Here is an 18,019-nt window from a genome sequence, read left to right as displayed (position 1 = left end):
CGAAATGATTTAGAAAGCGGAAAGTGTGTTCGGTCAAACTTGTTTTAAGATGGTCAGTTTTAGAAAATCAATTTTCTTAGAGAAAATTTATCAAACAGTTGATATGCGCAAAATGTAAAGAGTATAGAGAGGAAGAAAAATTCAACAAAGAATTTTTATCCTTGTTCGATTCAAAAGAATCTACGTCCAGTTGTTAATCACTATGAAAAGTGATTAACGATTTCACTAAAAACAGTTTCACAGATTTATAATATAGTAAATGAACAATAAGATAAAACCTTCCTTCGACAAATGAACCGGAAGGATGCTTCCTTCGACCAACGAACCAGAAGCAATCAATATGCACTTTCCTTCGACCAACGAACCGGAACAGTGGAGAAACAGTCTTCCTTCGACCAACGAACTGGAAGAACAACAACGTTACCAACTCGAAGAGAACCGCTCCGACCTTTGACCCACAAAGCGCGAGCTTCTCCTATTCACGAGACCAGGCAATGGAATGAACTAGCTTTTTTTTGGAACTTCCTCAGACAAACTCTATTCTCAAAAAGCTCAGAGTTCTTTTCTAAGAGTTTTGGAACAACCTTATATAGTCAATTGGTCTGAGTTCATAGAGATAGATTATAACTGCCACAGATAATTGATTATTGTTAGTGATAATCGATTATCCTGAGGAACAATCGATTATTCCACAGACTTTGGCAGTTCTCAAGAGGACCAGTTGATAATCGATTATTTGCAGGAATAATCGATTATTCCAGAGCGAAATGCTTTTTCAAGCGTGCTTAGGATAATCGATTATAGCTTCTCATAATCAATTAAATGCGTAACTTAACTAAAGGTATGAGATTTTCTAAGTTTTACATATTCAAAGACTTTCCTAATACATTTATATTCTACAAAGTGCTTTTACAACAATTATAATAGCTTATTCAAGTTTATCTTCTTGCAACATCATCAAAATAATTTATCTTCAATTTACCAATGCTTCCGCATTGGTAACATCCACATGATCTAGGGTTGATGTATGTATGTTTGAATGCTTGAATCATGTCCAAGATGTGTTTCGATTCAACAATAATCGATTATCTACGCATTGGTTTTGAGTGTGGTTTCGGGAATAATTGATTATCTAGGATGATAATCGATTATCCCTTCATGCGTGATGTTTTTGGGTAAACTTCACTTAGAAAATTGATTATCTTAAGTGATAATCGATTATCTTAACCGATAATCGATTATCACAGTGCATTTTGGTGAAGAAGTGAGATGGACTCTTTCTACTATGATGGTATGGTACGGTCATGTGTTTACCCCTCGGCAAGTGTAACCGAATCGTATCAAGTAATAATCCTGGTAAGACCAAGTATCGTTTCCCAAGAGACTCACGGCCTAGACAGTTATGTGATTTACTGATTAATTAACTGATTAAGACTTGAGAACAAAGTGTTGTAAGTTTCAAATGCAAAATACTGAAAAGTAAACATGTATGCATATGATGATCAATGAGCAAGAAGAAACAAAAGTGTGAATTGAAATATATGGATGAATATGTTGTTGGGGTTTATTAAGTTCATCTTTTCCAGTCTCTTGTATTTAGGAATTCATCATTCTTTTCATTGATGTTAATGCGACTTTCTAAATTACTTTAAACCCGATGTCTAGGCGAAGAAAGCCTAATCATAATCAGTAGTTTAAAATGTCTTGTCTCCCTAGCAATTAATCATGCATTATAATGAACAGAAGCTTCAAGGCAACCAACTATCATACTCCTATGTCTAGGTTGGTAATATACTGATGGGAGAGATTCCCCAGATCTAGATTTCCCCGTATGTGTCCATATCAACAAAACCAATAATCATGACATCGAATGAGTTAAACTATGCATGCTTTGAGCAAAGAGGAAAAACCCTAACTATTAATGAAAGAAAGCATGTATCATAAAAATGATCTTGAAGAACAAATTCCATACAAGAGAGTTTGTAAAGATTTACATTGATTCCCCAACAACAAAATAAGTTTAGTTCACCATCTTCATGGTGAAACTAGATGAAATATAATGGAAAAATGAAAGATAGAACCCTAGAAAGTTGAGAAAGGAGCATTAGCATCCAAAATCCTCCTCCAAGGGGTGAAAGAGTGCCTTTTTGCTTCGTCCTAGACAAAGATACAAACCCTAGAACGTCCTAAAGCTTATATAATATTCTAAAAAATACAAAAAAGTAGGCCCAAGCCCAGAAAAGTGTCGCTCAGCGGTAGTAACGCGTGACACTTCTTCCCCTCAGCGGCTTTTCTCCCCTCAACGGTGCCAACGGTTCTTGAGAATGCCGCTCAGCAGTAATTAGCGCTGAGCGGTACTTCTGTTTTCTCCTCTTTTTCACTTTTCTTGTCCTTCTTTGATTCCATCTCTATCCCTTTTCACTTCTTTCATCAATTTCATCTAAAAACCTGCAAAAAAACAAGGAAATCAAGCATAAAACCTTTCCAACTCTATTAGTTCCAAAAATTCAACAAAATCATGAGTTCAAGCTACTTTCTAAGTCATAAAGGTTGTAATTGAAGTCAATTTTAAGTATAAAAATAACAGTTTTTCAACTGTGATAATGATGCTCATGGGGTTGTTCATGACTAGGATAGTCATGATGGTGGTGTATCTATGATGATGTTCATTGTACTTAAGATGCTCCAGGTGTTGCTATATTGATAGCAGTTAAGACTCCAACAAGTATCCCGAATCGTATCAAGTAATAAACATGGTAAGACCAAGCATCATTTCCCAAAGGACTCACGGCCTAAACAATTATGTGATTTCGTAATTAAATAAGACTTGAAAACAAAATCTTTTGGTTTAAAATGTAAACACAGAAAAGCCAATACGCATGCAACTTGATCAATTGGACAAAAGTGCAGAGATGAACGGATGAATTTATATTATGGGATGAATATGTTGTTGGGGTTAGATTTCACCTAGTTTGCTCTCATGTATATAAGAATTCTACTTCTTCATTAATGTCAATGTCACTATCTAAAGTACTAAAAACCCGATTCCTCAGCGAAGAAAGTTTATCCTTAATTACTAGGTCACAATTCCTTGCATCCCTAACAATTAATTCTGCATTACGATTAGTAGCTTCAGACAACCAGAACTCATACCCCTATTTCCGAGCAATACTACTTCTGGGAATATCAACACTTAGCTCAATGCTTATTCTTTTTATTTTCCCTTTTCAGATTTCCCAATAACCCCAAACTTGAACCTTTATCAATACCCACAAATATTCTCAACTCAACTCAAGGTAACGATTTTCAAAAAGGGTTTTCATATCATGTTTAAGGCTAAAGGTTCAAAGGATATAACACATTGTGCTCTCTTTTATTGGGTAAAATCATTCATTGGCTAAAAAAGGATAACAGTTGATCGATCGACAAGTGTACCGAATCGCACAAGTAATATAAAATGGTAAGACCAAGTATCGTGTCCCAAGAGACTCTCGACACTAGACAATCGTGTGATAACTTGATTAATTAAGACTTAAAGAAAACGAGATCATTGGTTTCAAATGCAAAAACAGAAAATTAAATATGAATGCAAGTTGATCGATAGTAGAGTAGCACAATGATGAACGAATGTTGTTTAATATGAGATGAGTATGTTGTTGGGGTTAGATTTGGCCAAGTTCCCTCTCATGTATGTAAGATTTCTTCTTTATGCATTGATGTTAACTTCACTCACTAAATCACTTAAACCCGATCCCTCGGGGAAATAAGCATGTCCTTAATCACTAGTTCATGCAATTCCTAGCATTCCTAGTAATTAAATGTGAAGATCAAGAGCTTTAAGACGACCAAGACTCATACCCTCATCCCTGAGAAATGTTACTCTTGGGAGTAATTCAACAAGAACCTGAATTGTAAGGAACCTCCCGACAATCATGCTATTGAATGAGTTAAACAAAGCAAGCATTGTAACAGATGAATTACTCTAACAATTAATGAAAAAGCATATATTATTAGCAATCAATTCAAATACATGAGAGTTTACAAGGTTACATCATCCCCCAACAACAAATAGAAGTTATTCACCATAGACATGGTGAAACTAGATGAGTAATGGAGAAGAATGAGATAGGAAAACCCTAAAAATTGGAGATGGCAGCTCCCGCATCCAAATCCGCCTCAAGAGAGTGAAAGAGTGTGCTGCTGCACTCCTCCTGCCATAGATACAAAACCTAGGGCGTATGGGTCCTTTAAATAGAGTCGAGTCAAAACATAAACAAGGTCTGGCCCATGTCGCTGGCGCTCAAGCGCCCTAAGTGGGGCGCCCGGGCATCCTACGGTACTTTCTGGCGCTTAAGCGCCCTAAAGGGGTGCCCAGGCGGTGTGCAGTGCACTTCTGGCGCTCAAGCCCCCCTGAGGGGCGCCCAAGCCTCGCGAATTTTTTCAGCACTGCGTTTTGTTCTCTTTTTCTGCAGTTCTGCTTGCTCCTTGAGTTCAGACTCCTTCATACTTTGACTCCTCTTCCAAATCACTTCATTAACCTACTAAAACAAGGGAATTTAGCATAAAATCTTTAAGTTCAACCTCAACTCTCTTATTCACACAACTTAATAGAAAATCATGAATTCAAGCAAGTTTCTAAGCAGAAAAGGGTGCATTTAGTATCAAAATTACATAACAGATAATGGTATTTTCAACCGTTATCACAACCCCAAACTTAGAACTTTGCTTGTCCTCAAGCAAAACATATTGTAACTTAGCTTTTCAGAAGAATTACTACAATGATTCAACATTTTTCAAAACCTTTTTCTTACAAGACAATAAATCACTTTTATGAACTTAGCATAAGGATGTCAGTCAAGATGTGCAGATGCCTTAATCCAATCAAAATCAATGTGATGCTCATATAATTCAACAGATGCTATCCTTAAGAATGATTAATCAACCAAGCAAAGATGTAATAAAAAATTCAAACTACTCCTCACCAAGGAAAGTGTTTCACTCAAGCAGTCAAAAGTGTATCACTCAACTCAAAGGTGTATAATGAGGTGTTGGTGTCTTTTTCACTCTGCTATCACAATGTCACACAAATTAACTTTTCCTTTGATTTAACCACAATCAAACAAACTCACAAGCAAGTTCTCATCACAAGGGCTTTTTATGGCTTGTAACATATCTGGGCTAGGAAGTAAATTGGTTTTTCTAGTCAGCAAAATCCTTGAGTTAAGAGAGACATTTATGATTCCATCATTCAAGGACAAACTCTCTTTCTTTTTCCCAGCTTTCCCTTGCATTGAGTTTTTCTTTTCTTTATTTTTCTTTTTCTTTTGGTTTTGCTTTTCATGTACTCACTATTTAGCTCAATGCTTTTTCTTTTTCCTTTCTCAATCTTTCTAGCAACCCCAAACTTGAACCTTTATCAATACCTTACAAATGTTCTCAACTTAACTTAAGGTAAATATTTTCACAAAGGGTTTTCAACACATACACAAGGCTCAAGGTTCAAAGGTAAAACAAATTGTTTTCTTTTCAGTGGATAAAAATCATGTGAAGGCTAAAAAAATAAGGGATAACAAAAGATAGCCTTGATCATATGAAACATGCAAGGAAGTAGTTCAATCACAGAAAATTTGGGCAAAATCATTCATGCTTCCAAAGTAATAGCAATTATTCATAAAAATTCTGAAGCCCAAAACTTACACAGGTAGACTCTCAAGTCCCAGAATTCAGAAAAACACCCTGCTCAGTATCTCAATCAAGTTTTACCTCAAGCACCTGTTTCATACATTGTGAGCCATCACCTGTATATCAGAACATCATGCGTCATCTTAACATCAATCAATACACTAGAATATCACAAAGCAATACTCATCACAAAACATAGTACAGTTGAATCAAAGCAGTGTAATTCATTCAAGCAGAGTACAATAGCAAAACAAATGATCAAAAGGAAAAGTTTAGAAAGTTGGGTTGTCTCCCAGGAAGCGCTTCTTTAACGTCACTAGCTTGACCCAATAAAGCTCAAGTTTGTTTTTCAATGTTGATGTGCTTCTTCCTTTCATGACACCAACATAATCTCAACATATTTCTTGTCACCAACTTGACTCTCCTGGATTAAGGAGCCTCAATCTCAAGAACTCCATTTTCCTTTATATCCTTGGTAACCTATAACCTGTTCTTGAATTTCACTGGTTTGCCAAGGTAAGGTTCATTATTTCCTATCACAAATTCATGGTGAACGAGTTTTCCTTCTTTATCTCCATCATCTTCCTTCAACCTTGGAAACCAACAACAATGATTCCTCTTGACTGTCTTGGCAGCTTTATCAGGTAAATTAGTCACTGATAGAACTTCGTCTTTAGCTTTAGGACTGGTCTTTGTTTCTTATATTGGCTGTCTAGCTTCAAAGACATTGAAAGTCACCTCTTCATCTTGGTCTTTCAACTTTATAACTCCATCATGAATGAAAACCTTAGATGTCTTCATGAATGGCCTTCCAAGGATGAGCGGTATCTCTACATTTTCCTCAATATCCATCACTACAAAGTCCACCAGAAATTTGAGTTTATCAATTTTCACCACCATGTCTTCTACCACACCATAAGGATGTTTAATGGACCTGTCTGCCATTTGCAAGATTGCTTTTGTAGGTTTGACCTCTAAACCACCAATCTTCTTAAGTGTAAATAAGGGCATTAGATTGATACTAGCTCTTATGCCAACTAGAGCCTTCCCTATATCATGATTCCCATTGGTGCAAGGGATGGTGAAACTCCCCGGATCTTTGAATTTCGGAGGTAGCGTCTTCTGCAATATGGTACTGCAATTACCATGCACTTCAATTGTTTCCTCATCTAAATATTTCTTCTTTTTGAGGAATTGCTTCATGTGATTCGCATATGCAGGAATTTTCTGCAGTGCTTCGGTCAAGGGCATAGTAATCTCCAATTGCTTGAAAGTCTCCATGAAACGCCCATATTGCTTCTCTTTTTAATTCTTTGAAAAGCTCTTTGGATATGGAAGGGGTTTTTCATACAATTCTTTCTTTTCTCTCTCATCCTCTTCCTCCCTTTTTTTCGTCTCTTCCCTCTCTTTTTCTTTTTTTGTTCTCTCACTCTCTTCTGTTTCTTTCTCTTCCTCATCTTTCTCTTTTTCACTCAACCTTTCTTTTTCTTTTCTCCCTATTTTTCTCTCATCTAAAATTCTACCACTTCTGGTAACAACAACTTTGCATTCCTCTCTAGGGTTAACTTTCATGTTACTCCTAAGATCATCCAACTTCTGAATTATGTGACAAAGTTGCCCCCTATCCTTCTGAATATTGTTTGAGTGCTTTTATGATGAGAATCAGACATCTGCATTAACTATTGAAGTGTGTCATCCATCTTAGCAATTCTTTCTGATAGAGAGGTTGTTGTTGCCATTGTTGTTGTGGCAGTCTATCAAATTGTTTGTCAACTTGCCCATATTGACTTTGACCCATGTAATTAACTTCTTCATTGAGATTCTCATGCACTGCACATTGACCATTAATATGATCACCACCACATAGTTCACAAAGTTGTTGAACCTGTAAGACATTCTGGCACTCCTTTGGTGGATGGGAAAGCTTCTTTTGCGAAATCTAACCCCAACAACAAATAGAAGTTAGTTCACCATAGACATGGTGAAACTAGATGAATAATGGAGAAGAATGAGATAGGAAAACCCTAAAAATTGGATATGGAAGCTCTCGCATCCAAATCCGCCTTCAGAGAGTGAAATAGTGTGTTGTTGCGTTCCTTCTGCCAAAGATACAAAACCTAGGGTGTCTGGGTGCTTTAGATAAAGTCGAATCAAAATAGAAACAAGGTTCGACCCATGTCGCTGGCGCTCAAGCACCCTAAGTGGGGCGCCCGGGCGTCAAACGGTACTTTTTGTCGCTTAAGCGCCCAAAAGGGGCGCCCAGGCGGTGTCCAGTGCACTTCTGGTGCTCAAGCCCCCTGAGGGGCGCCTGATAACAGTTGAAAAACTGTTATTTTCATGCTTAAAATTGATACTAAAAGCAACCTTTAGACTTAGAAACTAGCTTGAAATCATGCCTTTTATCCATATTTTCATAAATAAGAGAGCTGGACAGGTTTATGCTTGATTTAAGTGTTTTTGTGCAGGTTTTGAGGTGAATTTGGTGAAAGAAGTGAAAAATGAGAGAGATGACATTAGAAAAGACAAGAAAAAGTGCAAAAGGAGAAGCCGAAGGCACCGCTCAGCGGCAATTTACCGCTGAGCGGCACTCAGGAGGTCACGGGAGGTCCGCTGAGGGGCAAACTGGCCGCTGAGGGGAAGAAAAGTGAAGCGCAGTTACCGCTGAGCGGTATTTACCGCTGAGCGGCACTTTTATGGACTTGGGCTTTTGTAATCTTTTGTAATTCTAAATTAGTATATAAGGACTTGCACGTCCTAGAGTTAGTATCTTTGGCAGAAACGAGGCAAACACTCTCTCTTCCACCCCTTTGAAGGAGGATCTTGGATGCTCAGGCTACCTCTTCACCTTTATTGGGTTTATTCTTTCATACTTTCATTGTAATTCATCTAGGTTCACCATGAATATGGTGAACTAAACCTTGTATGTTTGTTGGGGAATCAATGTAATCTCTTGAAGCTCTCATATATGGAATTTATGCTTGCATCTTTGAATTAAGACATATGCTTTCTTTTATCATTGGTTAGGGTTTTTCCTCTTTGTTTAATGCTTGCATTGTTTAACTCATTCTAATGCATGATTATTGATTTTGTCGATACGGGCACGTACGGGGAAGTCTAGATCCGGGGAATTTCTCCCAATATTATATTGGTTGTCGTTAAGCTCCTGCGTTTATGAACTAATCATTAGGAATGCTAGGAATTGTATGAACTATTTGATTAGGGAGAAGCCATCTAGAATGGTACTTTAGAGAGTGGCATTAACAATGATGATTTGAATGTTGAATTCCTAAAATGTATGAGAGTGGATGAGATGAAATTGACCCCCAACAACATATTCATTCATATATTCCATTGAAAGTGTTTATCTTTTGTCTTTGCCATTGATCAAACTTCATGCATACATGTTTATTTTCTGTCTTGCATAGTAAAATCCAATTATTTTGTTTGTAAGTCCTAGCTAATCAACAAATCACATAACTAAACTAGGCCGTGAGTCCTTTGGGAAGAACGATACTTGGTCTTACCAAGTTTATTACTTGAACGATTCGGTCATACTTGCCGATTGTGAAACAAGTTTGTGACATCATATTTTGGTGCTTACAAATTTGTCCATCAAGTTTTTGGCGCCGTTGCCGGGGACTCGTGGTTTAACTGGTTAATTTGTGTGATTATTGATTATCTTTGACTTTAATTTTGAATTTCAGTTTTTATTTTTCTGTTTTATTTTATTTTATCTTTTTATCTTTTTAGATTAGATTAGATTTTATTTTATTAGATTAAATTAGATTTGATTAGATTTTATTTTATCTTTTAGGTTAGGTTAGATTTTATTTTATCTTTTAGAGTAGGTTAGATATTATTAGATTTTATTTTATTTTATCTTTTAGGTTAGGTAAGATTTTATTTTTTAGATTAGGTTTTATTTTATTCTATCTTATTTGATTCTATCTTCTAAATCTTTTTATCTTCTGAATATATCTTTTCTTCTATATCTTTTTGTGCTAACAAATCTTTTCTAGGGTTTTGTTTTCTTGTGTATGCAGGAAGAAATTCGAACTAGAAGTAAGAAAACAACAGAACCACTTCTTGAAGGGCTAGACGAGAGTAGAAGGAGGAGAAGAATCAGAACGTCTAGAGAACTTTTCCCTTCTCCAGAAACTCTCCTACAATCATCACCACAAGGTTCTGTTCATAGCACAGGGAGTATGGAGAACAATAATAATAGAAGAACTCTTGCAGATTACACTAATCTTGCTGGACCTCAGCACTTCAACAGCATAGCTAGACCTAGAGTCAATGCAGCCAACATGGAGGTCAAGCCAGCATTAATTCAACTGGTGAAGAGTAATCAATTTAATGGGTTATCTCACGAAAGCCCATATGAGCACCTTACTACCTTTAATGAGATCTGCAACACGGTCAAGATTAATGGGGTGCCAGACGAAGCTATCAAACTTAGCTTGTTCCCTTTCTCATTGGGGGGCAATGCTAAGCTTTGGTTGAACTCTTTTCCAGAAGAAAGTTTCACAGAGTGGGAAGCAGTGGTTACAAAGTTTTTAAACAAATACTTCCCACAATCTAAAGTGACTAAGGGCAAGCAAGAGATTTCTTCATTCAAGCAGGGCATGGAAGAATCACTCGGACATGCATGGGATAGGTATAAAAGCTTGTTACGTAAAACTCCCACGCATGGCTTTGAAGATCAAGAAGTAGTCCTAACTTTCCCTGGAGGGCTTGGTTCACAAACCAAGATGATGCTGGATGCCTCAGCTGGAGGCAATATCAAATGGAAGACTCCAGAGGAAGCAACTGAAATCATTGAAAATATGGCTACAAGTGATAATGAGCTGCACAATGAAAGAGGAACTCCTATGCGACAAAAAGGGGTTCTTCAATTACAAACACATGATGCCTTGCTAGCCCAGAATAAGATTCTAACTCAACAGCTGGAGACTTTGACTAAAACTTTGGCTCAATTACCTAAAGAGTTGAAGTCTGCTGCCCAGATACAAACCCAGTTGTGCGAACTATGTGGAGGTGATCACATCAATGGCCAGTGTGCTTTTCCAGTGGAAGCCGTGGAGGATGTTAACTTCATGGCTAATCAGTTTCCATACCGTCAAGGGAACTACAATCAGGGTTGGAAACCACATCCAAGCATTGGCCAAGGACAAACTGGGCAGGCTAATCAATATAATAAGCAGCAGCAACAGCAACCAACCTTGTGGCAACAGTTAGCTATGCTTAATGAAAGATCAACAAGGTTGGAAGAAACTCTTCAACAATTCATACAGAAAACTGAATCTTCTTAAAAGAGCACTGAAGCTGCTATAAAGAATTTTGAGATTCAGATGGGTCAGATTACCAAGCAATTGGAAGAAAGGCCAACTAGAAATTTTGGGGCTAATACTGAGGTTAACCCCAGAGAAGAGTGCAAAGTGGTCAAGAGTGTGAATGAAGAGATAGTTGAGTTAGAGGAGGAAGAAACAGAAGAAAGAAGAGAAGTAGAAAGAAAGGAAACTTTTCCTTTTCCAACAAATCAAGAGAAACCACTGGACTTCACAGATTTATTCAGAATGGTTGATAATGAAGCACCATGGGAACAAATTCTACAGAAAATAGCAGTTTACACAAAATCAGATGAAGGAACCTCTACAAAAAGAAGACGTAGAGAGGATGAGGAAGAAAAGTGTATAACTGTTAAGAAAGAGTCATTCCCACCAAAAGCAGCAGATCTAGGCAGTTTTTCTATCCTTTGCACTATAGGGAAGAAAAAGGTAAAGAAAGCTCTCCTTGACTTAGGATCAAGTGTTAACTTGATGCCTTATTCTCTATTGGAGCAAATTGGCACTGTCAAAATGAAACCTGTAAAGGTTAATTTAGTAATGGCCGATGGATCTTCAAAGGAGCCATGTGGGATTGCAGAAGACATTGTAGTTTGTGTGGGCAAACTTCAGTTCTTGGCAGACTTTGTGGTGATGAAGATGGAAACCGAGAAGATACCTTTTATACTTGGAAGACCGTTTATGAAAACGGCCAGGGCTATCATAGATGTGAATGAAGGTATAGTGGTTCTCCAAGACAAAGAGGAGAGAGTGGTGGTGGATGTCTTCAAAGATGAAAAACAAGCAAAGGAGGAAGAGGCTAGTTACAAAGCTGCATTTCGAGATGCACCCATGACTAGAGGTAAGGATGAAGTTTCAGATAACCATTGTTTGTTTTTTCAGGTACCCAAGGTAGAAGAAATTGGAAAAGGAGAAGAAGATCCTAGAGACTGGAAGAAAATAAGACTCCAACTTGGCACACCTGTAAGACTCAAGAACAAGTTGTGGGTTATAAAAGGCTTTAAAGAAAAGGAGATGATAGAGATAGAGTTCCATATTCTAGAGGGTCCAAAACAGTCCAAAGGAAGCAGTTGAAAGGTTGGTGGAAGGATTACATCAACTATAAAGAAGATGGAACGTGAGCTTTAACAGGGTCAAGCTAATGACGTTAAAGGAGCGCTTGCTGGGAGGCAACCCAGTGGATTTACAAACTTTTGATTTGTTTTATTTTGGTTTTGTAACTTTTAATCTGTGAACATTATTCTGGACATTATTTTGTTGAATATAGCATCTACTGAAGGATGCTAGGTGGTTAAGTATCTACTGAAGGATACTAGGTTTGTAACACTTACTGATGGGTGTTGGTGAGAAAATTTTGCACCTACTGATGGGTGCTGGTAAGTTGGAAACACCTACTGATGGGTGTTGGTGGAATTTGGGTCAGGCTCGTGACGTTAAACAAGCGCTACCTGGGAGGCAACCCAGTTGATTGATTGTTTCTGTTTGTTTATTTTTACTTAGGATTTGCATAAGCATTTTTAACATTGAATTGCAGGGAACCTATGAGGTACATGTAGGGAAGGCACGTAGGTTAAGAAAAGAAGGAGAGGAGCACTTCACGAAAGTGCCGCTGAGCGGCAATTACCGCTGAGCGGTACTATCGCAGTTGGGCTTAAGTTCCCCTTAGCGGAACCCGAGCCCATTAGGGTATTTTTAAACCCTAAGCTGCGCAATTTTTCATTCTTTCAGACTTCTCTCTGCACAAGCACTTCCACACATCTTCTCTTAGGTTTTCCACATCTTTTCACTCTTCCCTCTTTAGAAAATCTCTCTTTCACTCACTTTTTCACTAGTGTGCCATCAAAGTTTGGGGTTGGAAGAGAGCATTCTAGTTTGCAAGCATTCTCATATCATCTAGCATCTCCACCCAAGTAAGTAAAATGCATGTTGTTCATTCTAGGGTTCTTGAATTTGAATGTGATTATCAAAGCATGAATATTTAGGGGTTTTGATTTCTATGCATGATTTGATGATATACTTGATGTTTGAACCGATTAAATTGCTTGATTATGAACTGGAAATCTGAAAATTGCATTTGGGTGGAGTTAGGAAAGCTTTAAAACAAGATTTTCAAAAATCTGCAGAGGCACCGCTGAGCGGCAATTACCGCTGAGCGGCACTCTGCCAGATTTGATTTTTCTGGTTTGTTGCGTGTTGGAAAATAGCATTGGTGGCGCTGAGGGGAAATTCTGGCCCTCAGCGGTGGTTTAGCTTCGAAAGGAGTTGTGTTCTGTGTTATACTAATGATTAACATCATGTTCTGTGGTTTTGTATTTGTATATGAATGCAGGAATGGCATCCTCTTCAGGAAAGAGATTGAAAACCATGGCAACCAAGAGGAAGGAAAAGGAATCAGAGCAACCCCACTCTAGCAGGTTCCTCTCTAGGAAACATGAGAAACACTTCAGGGTGGTTCAGGACAGGAGACTTCTAATGGAGAGAAAAGTTGGAATGATACCTAACTTTGCTCCTCAATTTGGAGAGCAAGTGTTAGGGAATGATTGGGGAAAGCTAGCCACTTATCCAGCACCTGCCAACATAGCTGTGGTCAAGGAATTCTACACCAATGCAAAGAAGATTGGTGATCATCCAGCTGAGAATTATTTGGGCTATGTCAGAGGCCATGCTATCAGGTTTGATCCTGATTCTATCAACAACTTCCTGGATACTGTGTGGGCTGGTGAGCAATGTCAGTTTGCTCTTAGCATGGAGGAAGGTGCTGATTTTGAGGATGTGGAGAGAGTGTTGTGTATACCTGGAGGACACTTCCAAAGGAATAGATCTGGCGCAGTGGTTAACATTAGGAGGACAGATTTGACTCCTCTTGCAAAGTATTGGATGGCATTTTCTCATGCCAACATTCAGCCGTGTTCACATGTGTCAGATATCACTCTCAGCAGGGCACTATTCATCTACTGTGCTATCAGAAATTTGAATGTTAATATTGGGCAGGTGATAGCTGATGAGATTAGTGTGTGTGCTAACACCTCAAACAACAAAGCACCACTAGGACATCCTTCTTTGATCACTCACCTTTGCAAGCTAGCTGGGGTGGACACTTCTGCTCCACCATTTGAGAGGCCAAGAAAAGCTATTGATGAGGCCTATTACAGACAGTACTGTGGAGGTGAGGATGTAGCTCAGCCAGTTCCACCACGCCGAGCTCGTAGAGAGAGAGGACCAGCACAGGGCCAGACATCTGCTGATACACATGAAGCAGAACCATTCCAGATGAGGGACATGTATATGTCTCTTATAGGTGCTCAGTTGCAGTCCATCCACAGAGGGCAGGTGGCCACTGCTGAGATGATAGTGGGGATGTATGATACACCTCCAGCCCACAGGTGGACTATGGATGAATTCCATAATGTGGTAGCTTGGCCAGAAGAACCAGTACATGGAGGAGCTGGAGCAGCTGAAGCTTCAGCAAGAGATATGGAAGAAGATGAAGCTGAGGAGGAGGATGCATTTGATGATGATGATGATGAAGAGGAAGAGGAAGATACAGAGGACAGCTCGGACTGATGAGGAGCTGAGATAACATTTACTGATGAATGCTATCATATGATTATGCTTTTGTGGTTTAAGTTTTCTGAACTTATTTGTTTTTGTTTTTAGATTAGGGTTTGATGTACTCTATTGAACACCTGGTTTGTTATGATGGTTTGCTATTAACTGTGATTGTTTGATGAGTAATGCTTGATGATGCTTATTGACTGATTGATGTTGAGATGTTGTGCACATTAAATGCTTATACAGGTGATTCACAAGCTTTGTGAACAAATGCATGATATAATGATTGTGATTGTGAAATTAAGCAGGATGTGTATGTCAAATGTGAATGAGCTTATATGTGAGGTTTTGAGCTCCAAAGTTGTTATTGTTAAATGCTATTACTTTGGAAACATGAATGACTTTGCCCAGGTTTTCTATGATTGAATCAATTGCTTGTTTTGCATCATATGATCAAAGGCCGTGTTTTTGAAACCCTTTTTATTGGCCAAATACATAAAGTTAGCCCATTAAAAGAGAACACTTTGTGTTCTATCCTTTGAACCCTTAGCCTTGAATATACACTGAACCCTTTGATTGAAAAATCTTTACCTTGAGTTAAGTAGAAGATCTTATGTGGTATTGTTAAATGTTCAAGTTTGGGGTTGTTGGGGAAACATGAAAAAGGAAAAGCATTGAGCTAAGAGCTAAAAAAGTAAGAATATGCAAAGAAAAAAAAAAGAAAAGAAAAGAAAAGAAAAAGAAGCAAAGCTCAATGCAAATGCAAATGCAAAGGCAAAAGAAAGTTGGGAAGAATAAGAAAAATTGTGTTGTTATGATTCTCTTAACTCAAGGATTTTGTGATCCAGAAAAACCAATTTTCTTGTTAGCCCAGCCACATTATAAGCCATTGAAAAGTCCTTGTGATGATGCATGCTTGTGAATGTTTTTGATTGTGGTAAAATGAAAGGCAAAGTTGATTCATGTGACATTGTGATAGTAGAGTGAATGAGTGAAACACTTTACCTCTTATACACTTGTGTGTTGAGTGAAACACTTTACCTAGTGAGGAAATATTACATAAGTACATGAACATCCATGCTTAATTAATTGATCATTCATGAAAAATAGCATTTGTTGGAATTTAAATGACTTTGTGAAACACTAAAGCATGTGCACATCTTAATTTAACTCTTGGTCATAAGTTTGAGTGAAGTTGTTACTTATCTTGAAAAAAGGATTTTGAATGAGTGAACCATCATATGAATTGGTTGGAGATGGAGTTACATTTTGTTTGCTTGAGGACAAGCAAAGTTCTAAGTTTGGGGTTGTGATAACAGTTGAAAAACTGTTATTTTCATGCTTAAAATTGATACTAAAAGCAACCTTTAGACTTAGAAACTAGCTTGAAATCATGCCTTTTATCCATATTTTCATAAATAAGAGAGCTGGACAGGTTTATGCTTGATTTAAGTGTTTTTGTGCAGGTTTTGAGGTGAATTTGGTGAAAGAAGTGAAAAATGAGAGAGATGACATTAGAAAAGACAAGAAAAAGTGCAAAAGGAGAAGCCGAAGGCACCGCTCAGCGGCAATTTACCGCTGAGCGGCACTCAGGAGGTCACGGGAGGTCCGCTGAGGGGCAAACTGGCCGCTGAGGGGAAGAAAAGTGAAGCGCAGTTACCGCTGAGCGGCACTTTTATGGACTTGGGCTTTTGTAATCTTTTGTAATTCTAAATTAGTATATAAGGACTTGCACGTCCTAGAGTTAGTATCTTTGGCAGAAACGAGGCAAACACTCTCTCTTCCACCCCTTTGAAGGAGGATCTTGGATGCTCAGGCTACCTCTTCACCTTTATTGGGTTTATTCTTTCATACTTTCATTGTAATTCATCTAGGTTCACCATGAATATGGTGAACTAAACCTTGTATGTTTGTTGGGGAATCAATGTAATCTCTTGAAGCTCTCATATATGGAATTTATGCTTGCATCTTTGAATTAAGACATATGCTTTCTTTTATCATTGGTTAGGGTTTTTCCTCTTTGTTTAATGCTTGCATTGTTTAACTCATTCTAATGCATGATTATTGATTTTGTCGATACGGGCACGTACGGGGAAGTCTAGATCCGGGGAATTTCTCCCAATATTATATTGGTTGTCGTTAAGCTCCTGCGTTTATGAACTAATCATTAGGAATGCTAGGAATTGTATGAACTATTTGATTAGGGAGAAGCCATCTAGAATGGTACTTTAGAGAGTGGCATTAACAATGATGATTTGAATGTTGAATTCCTAAAATGTATGAGAGTGGATGAGATGAAATTGACCCCAAACAACATATTCATTCATATATTCCATTGAAAGTGTTTATCTTTTGTCTTTGCCATTGATCAAACTTCATGCATACATGTTTATTTTCTGTCTTGCATAGTAAAATCCAATTATTTTGTTTGTAAGTCCTAGCTAATCAACAAATCACATAACTAAACTAGGCCGTGAGTCCTTTGGGAAGAACGATACTTGGTCTTACCAAGTTTATTACTTGAACGATTCGGTCATACTTGCCGATTGTGAAACAAGTTTGTGACATCATATTTTGGTGCTTACAAATTTGTCCATCAGCGCCCAAGCCTCGCGAATTTTTTCAGCACTGCGTTTTTTCCTCTTTTTTTGCAGTTCTGCTTGCTCCTTGAGTTCTGACTCCTTCATACTTTGACTCCTCTTCTAAATCACTTCATTAACCTACTAAAATAAGAGAATTTAGTCATAAAATCATTAAGTTCAACCTCAACTCTTATATTAGCACAACTTAACAAAAAATCATGATTTCAAGCAAGTTTCTAAGCATAAAAGGGTGCATTTAATATCAAAATTACATCACAGATAATGGTATTTTCAACTGTTATCATATGACACAAGCAAGCACGTGATTCAATCATAGAAACCTGGGCAAGCTCATTCGTGTTTTCAAAGTAATAGCAATCATTCACAAAACTCTGGAGTTCAATCCTCACACAGGCTAATTCAAGTTCCAACATTTAGATAAACATTCCTGCTCAATATCACAATCACAAGTTTACCTCATGCATCTGTTTCACAATATTGTGAGGAACAACATGTATATTAGCATAATGCATCATCTCAACATCAATCAATATAACCAACATCATAAAGCAATACTCATCACAAACATCATATCATCATCAAACCATTGCATCACAGATTAAGTTTTAAGCAAAGTACATCAAATCCTATACTAATAACAGAAGCAAAATTGCATAAACAAAAGAAATAAGTTTAGAAAGCTGGGTTGCCTCCCAGTTAGCGCTTCTTTCACGTCACGAGCCTGATCCAATAAGCTCAAAGATCAACCAACTCCATGAATGTGGAAAGGCTTTCAACCTCACCACCCAAATAATGCTTGGGACGTTGCCCATTCACCACCCAACTTCTTTGTGGATC

The 18,019-nt window shown here is 37.8% G+C and overlaps 1 protein-coding gene across 1 annotated transcript; it reads right to left on the bottom strand.

The window, feature by feature from the left end:
• Window positions 1–6,381: 6,381 nt before the first annotated feature.
• LOC124820027 (uncharacterized) lies at window positions 6,382–6,963 on the bottom strand. Its single transcript, XM_047291643.1, has one exon. It carries the CDS (start codon window positions 6,961–6,963, stop codon window positions 6,382–6,384), a length of 582 nt encoding a protein of 193 aa, XP_047147599.1.
• Window positions 6,964–18,019: the final 11,056 nt, after the last annotated feature.

This window comes from Vigna umbellata, chromosome 9 (genome assembly GCF_029865625.1).
Source record: "Vigna umbellata cultivar VRB3 chromosome 9, Vumbellata_1.0, whole genome shotgun sequence".
NCBI classification, from domain to species: domain Eukaryota; kingdom Viridiplantae; phylum Streptophyta; class Magnoliopsida; order Fabales; family Fabaceae; genus Vigna; species Vigna umbellata.
This window is presented reverse-complemented; position numbering and strand designations above follow the sequence as displayed.

Excerpts from the sequence above, each read along its gene's own strand:
- LOC124820027 (XM_047291643.1), bottom strand. The coding sequence starts at position 6,963 with ATGGAGACTTTCAAGCAATTGGAGATTACTATGCCCTTGACCGAAGCA.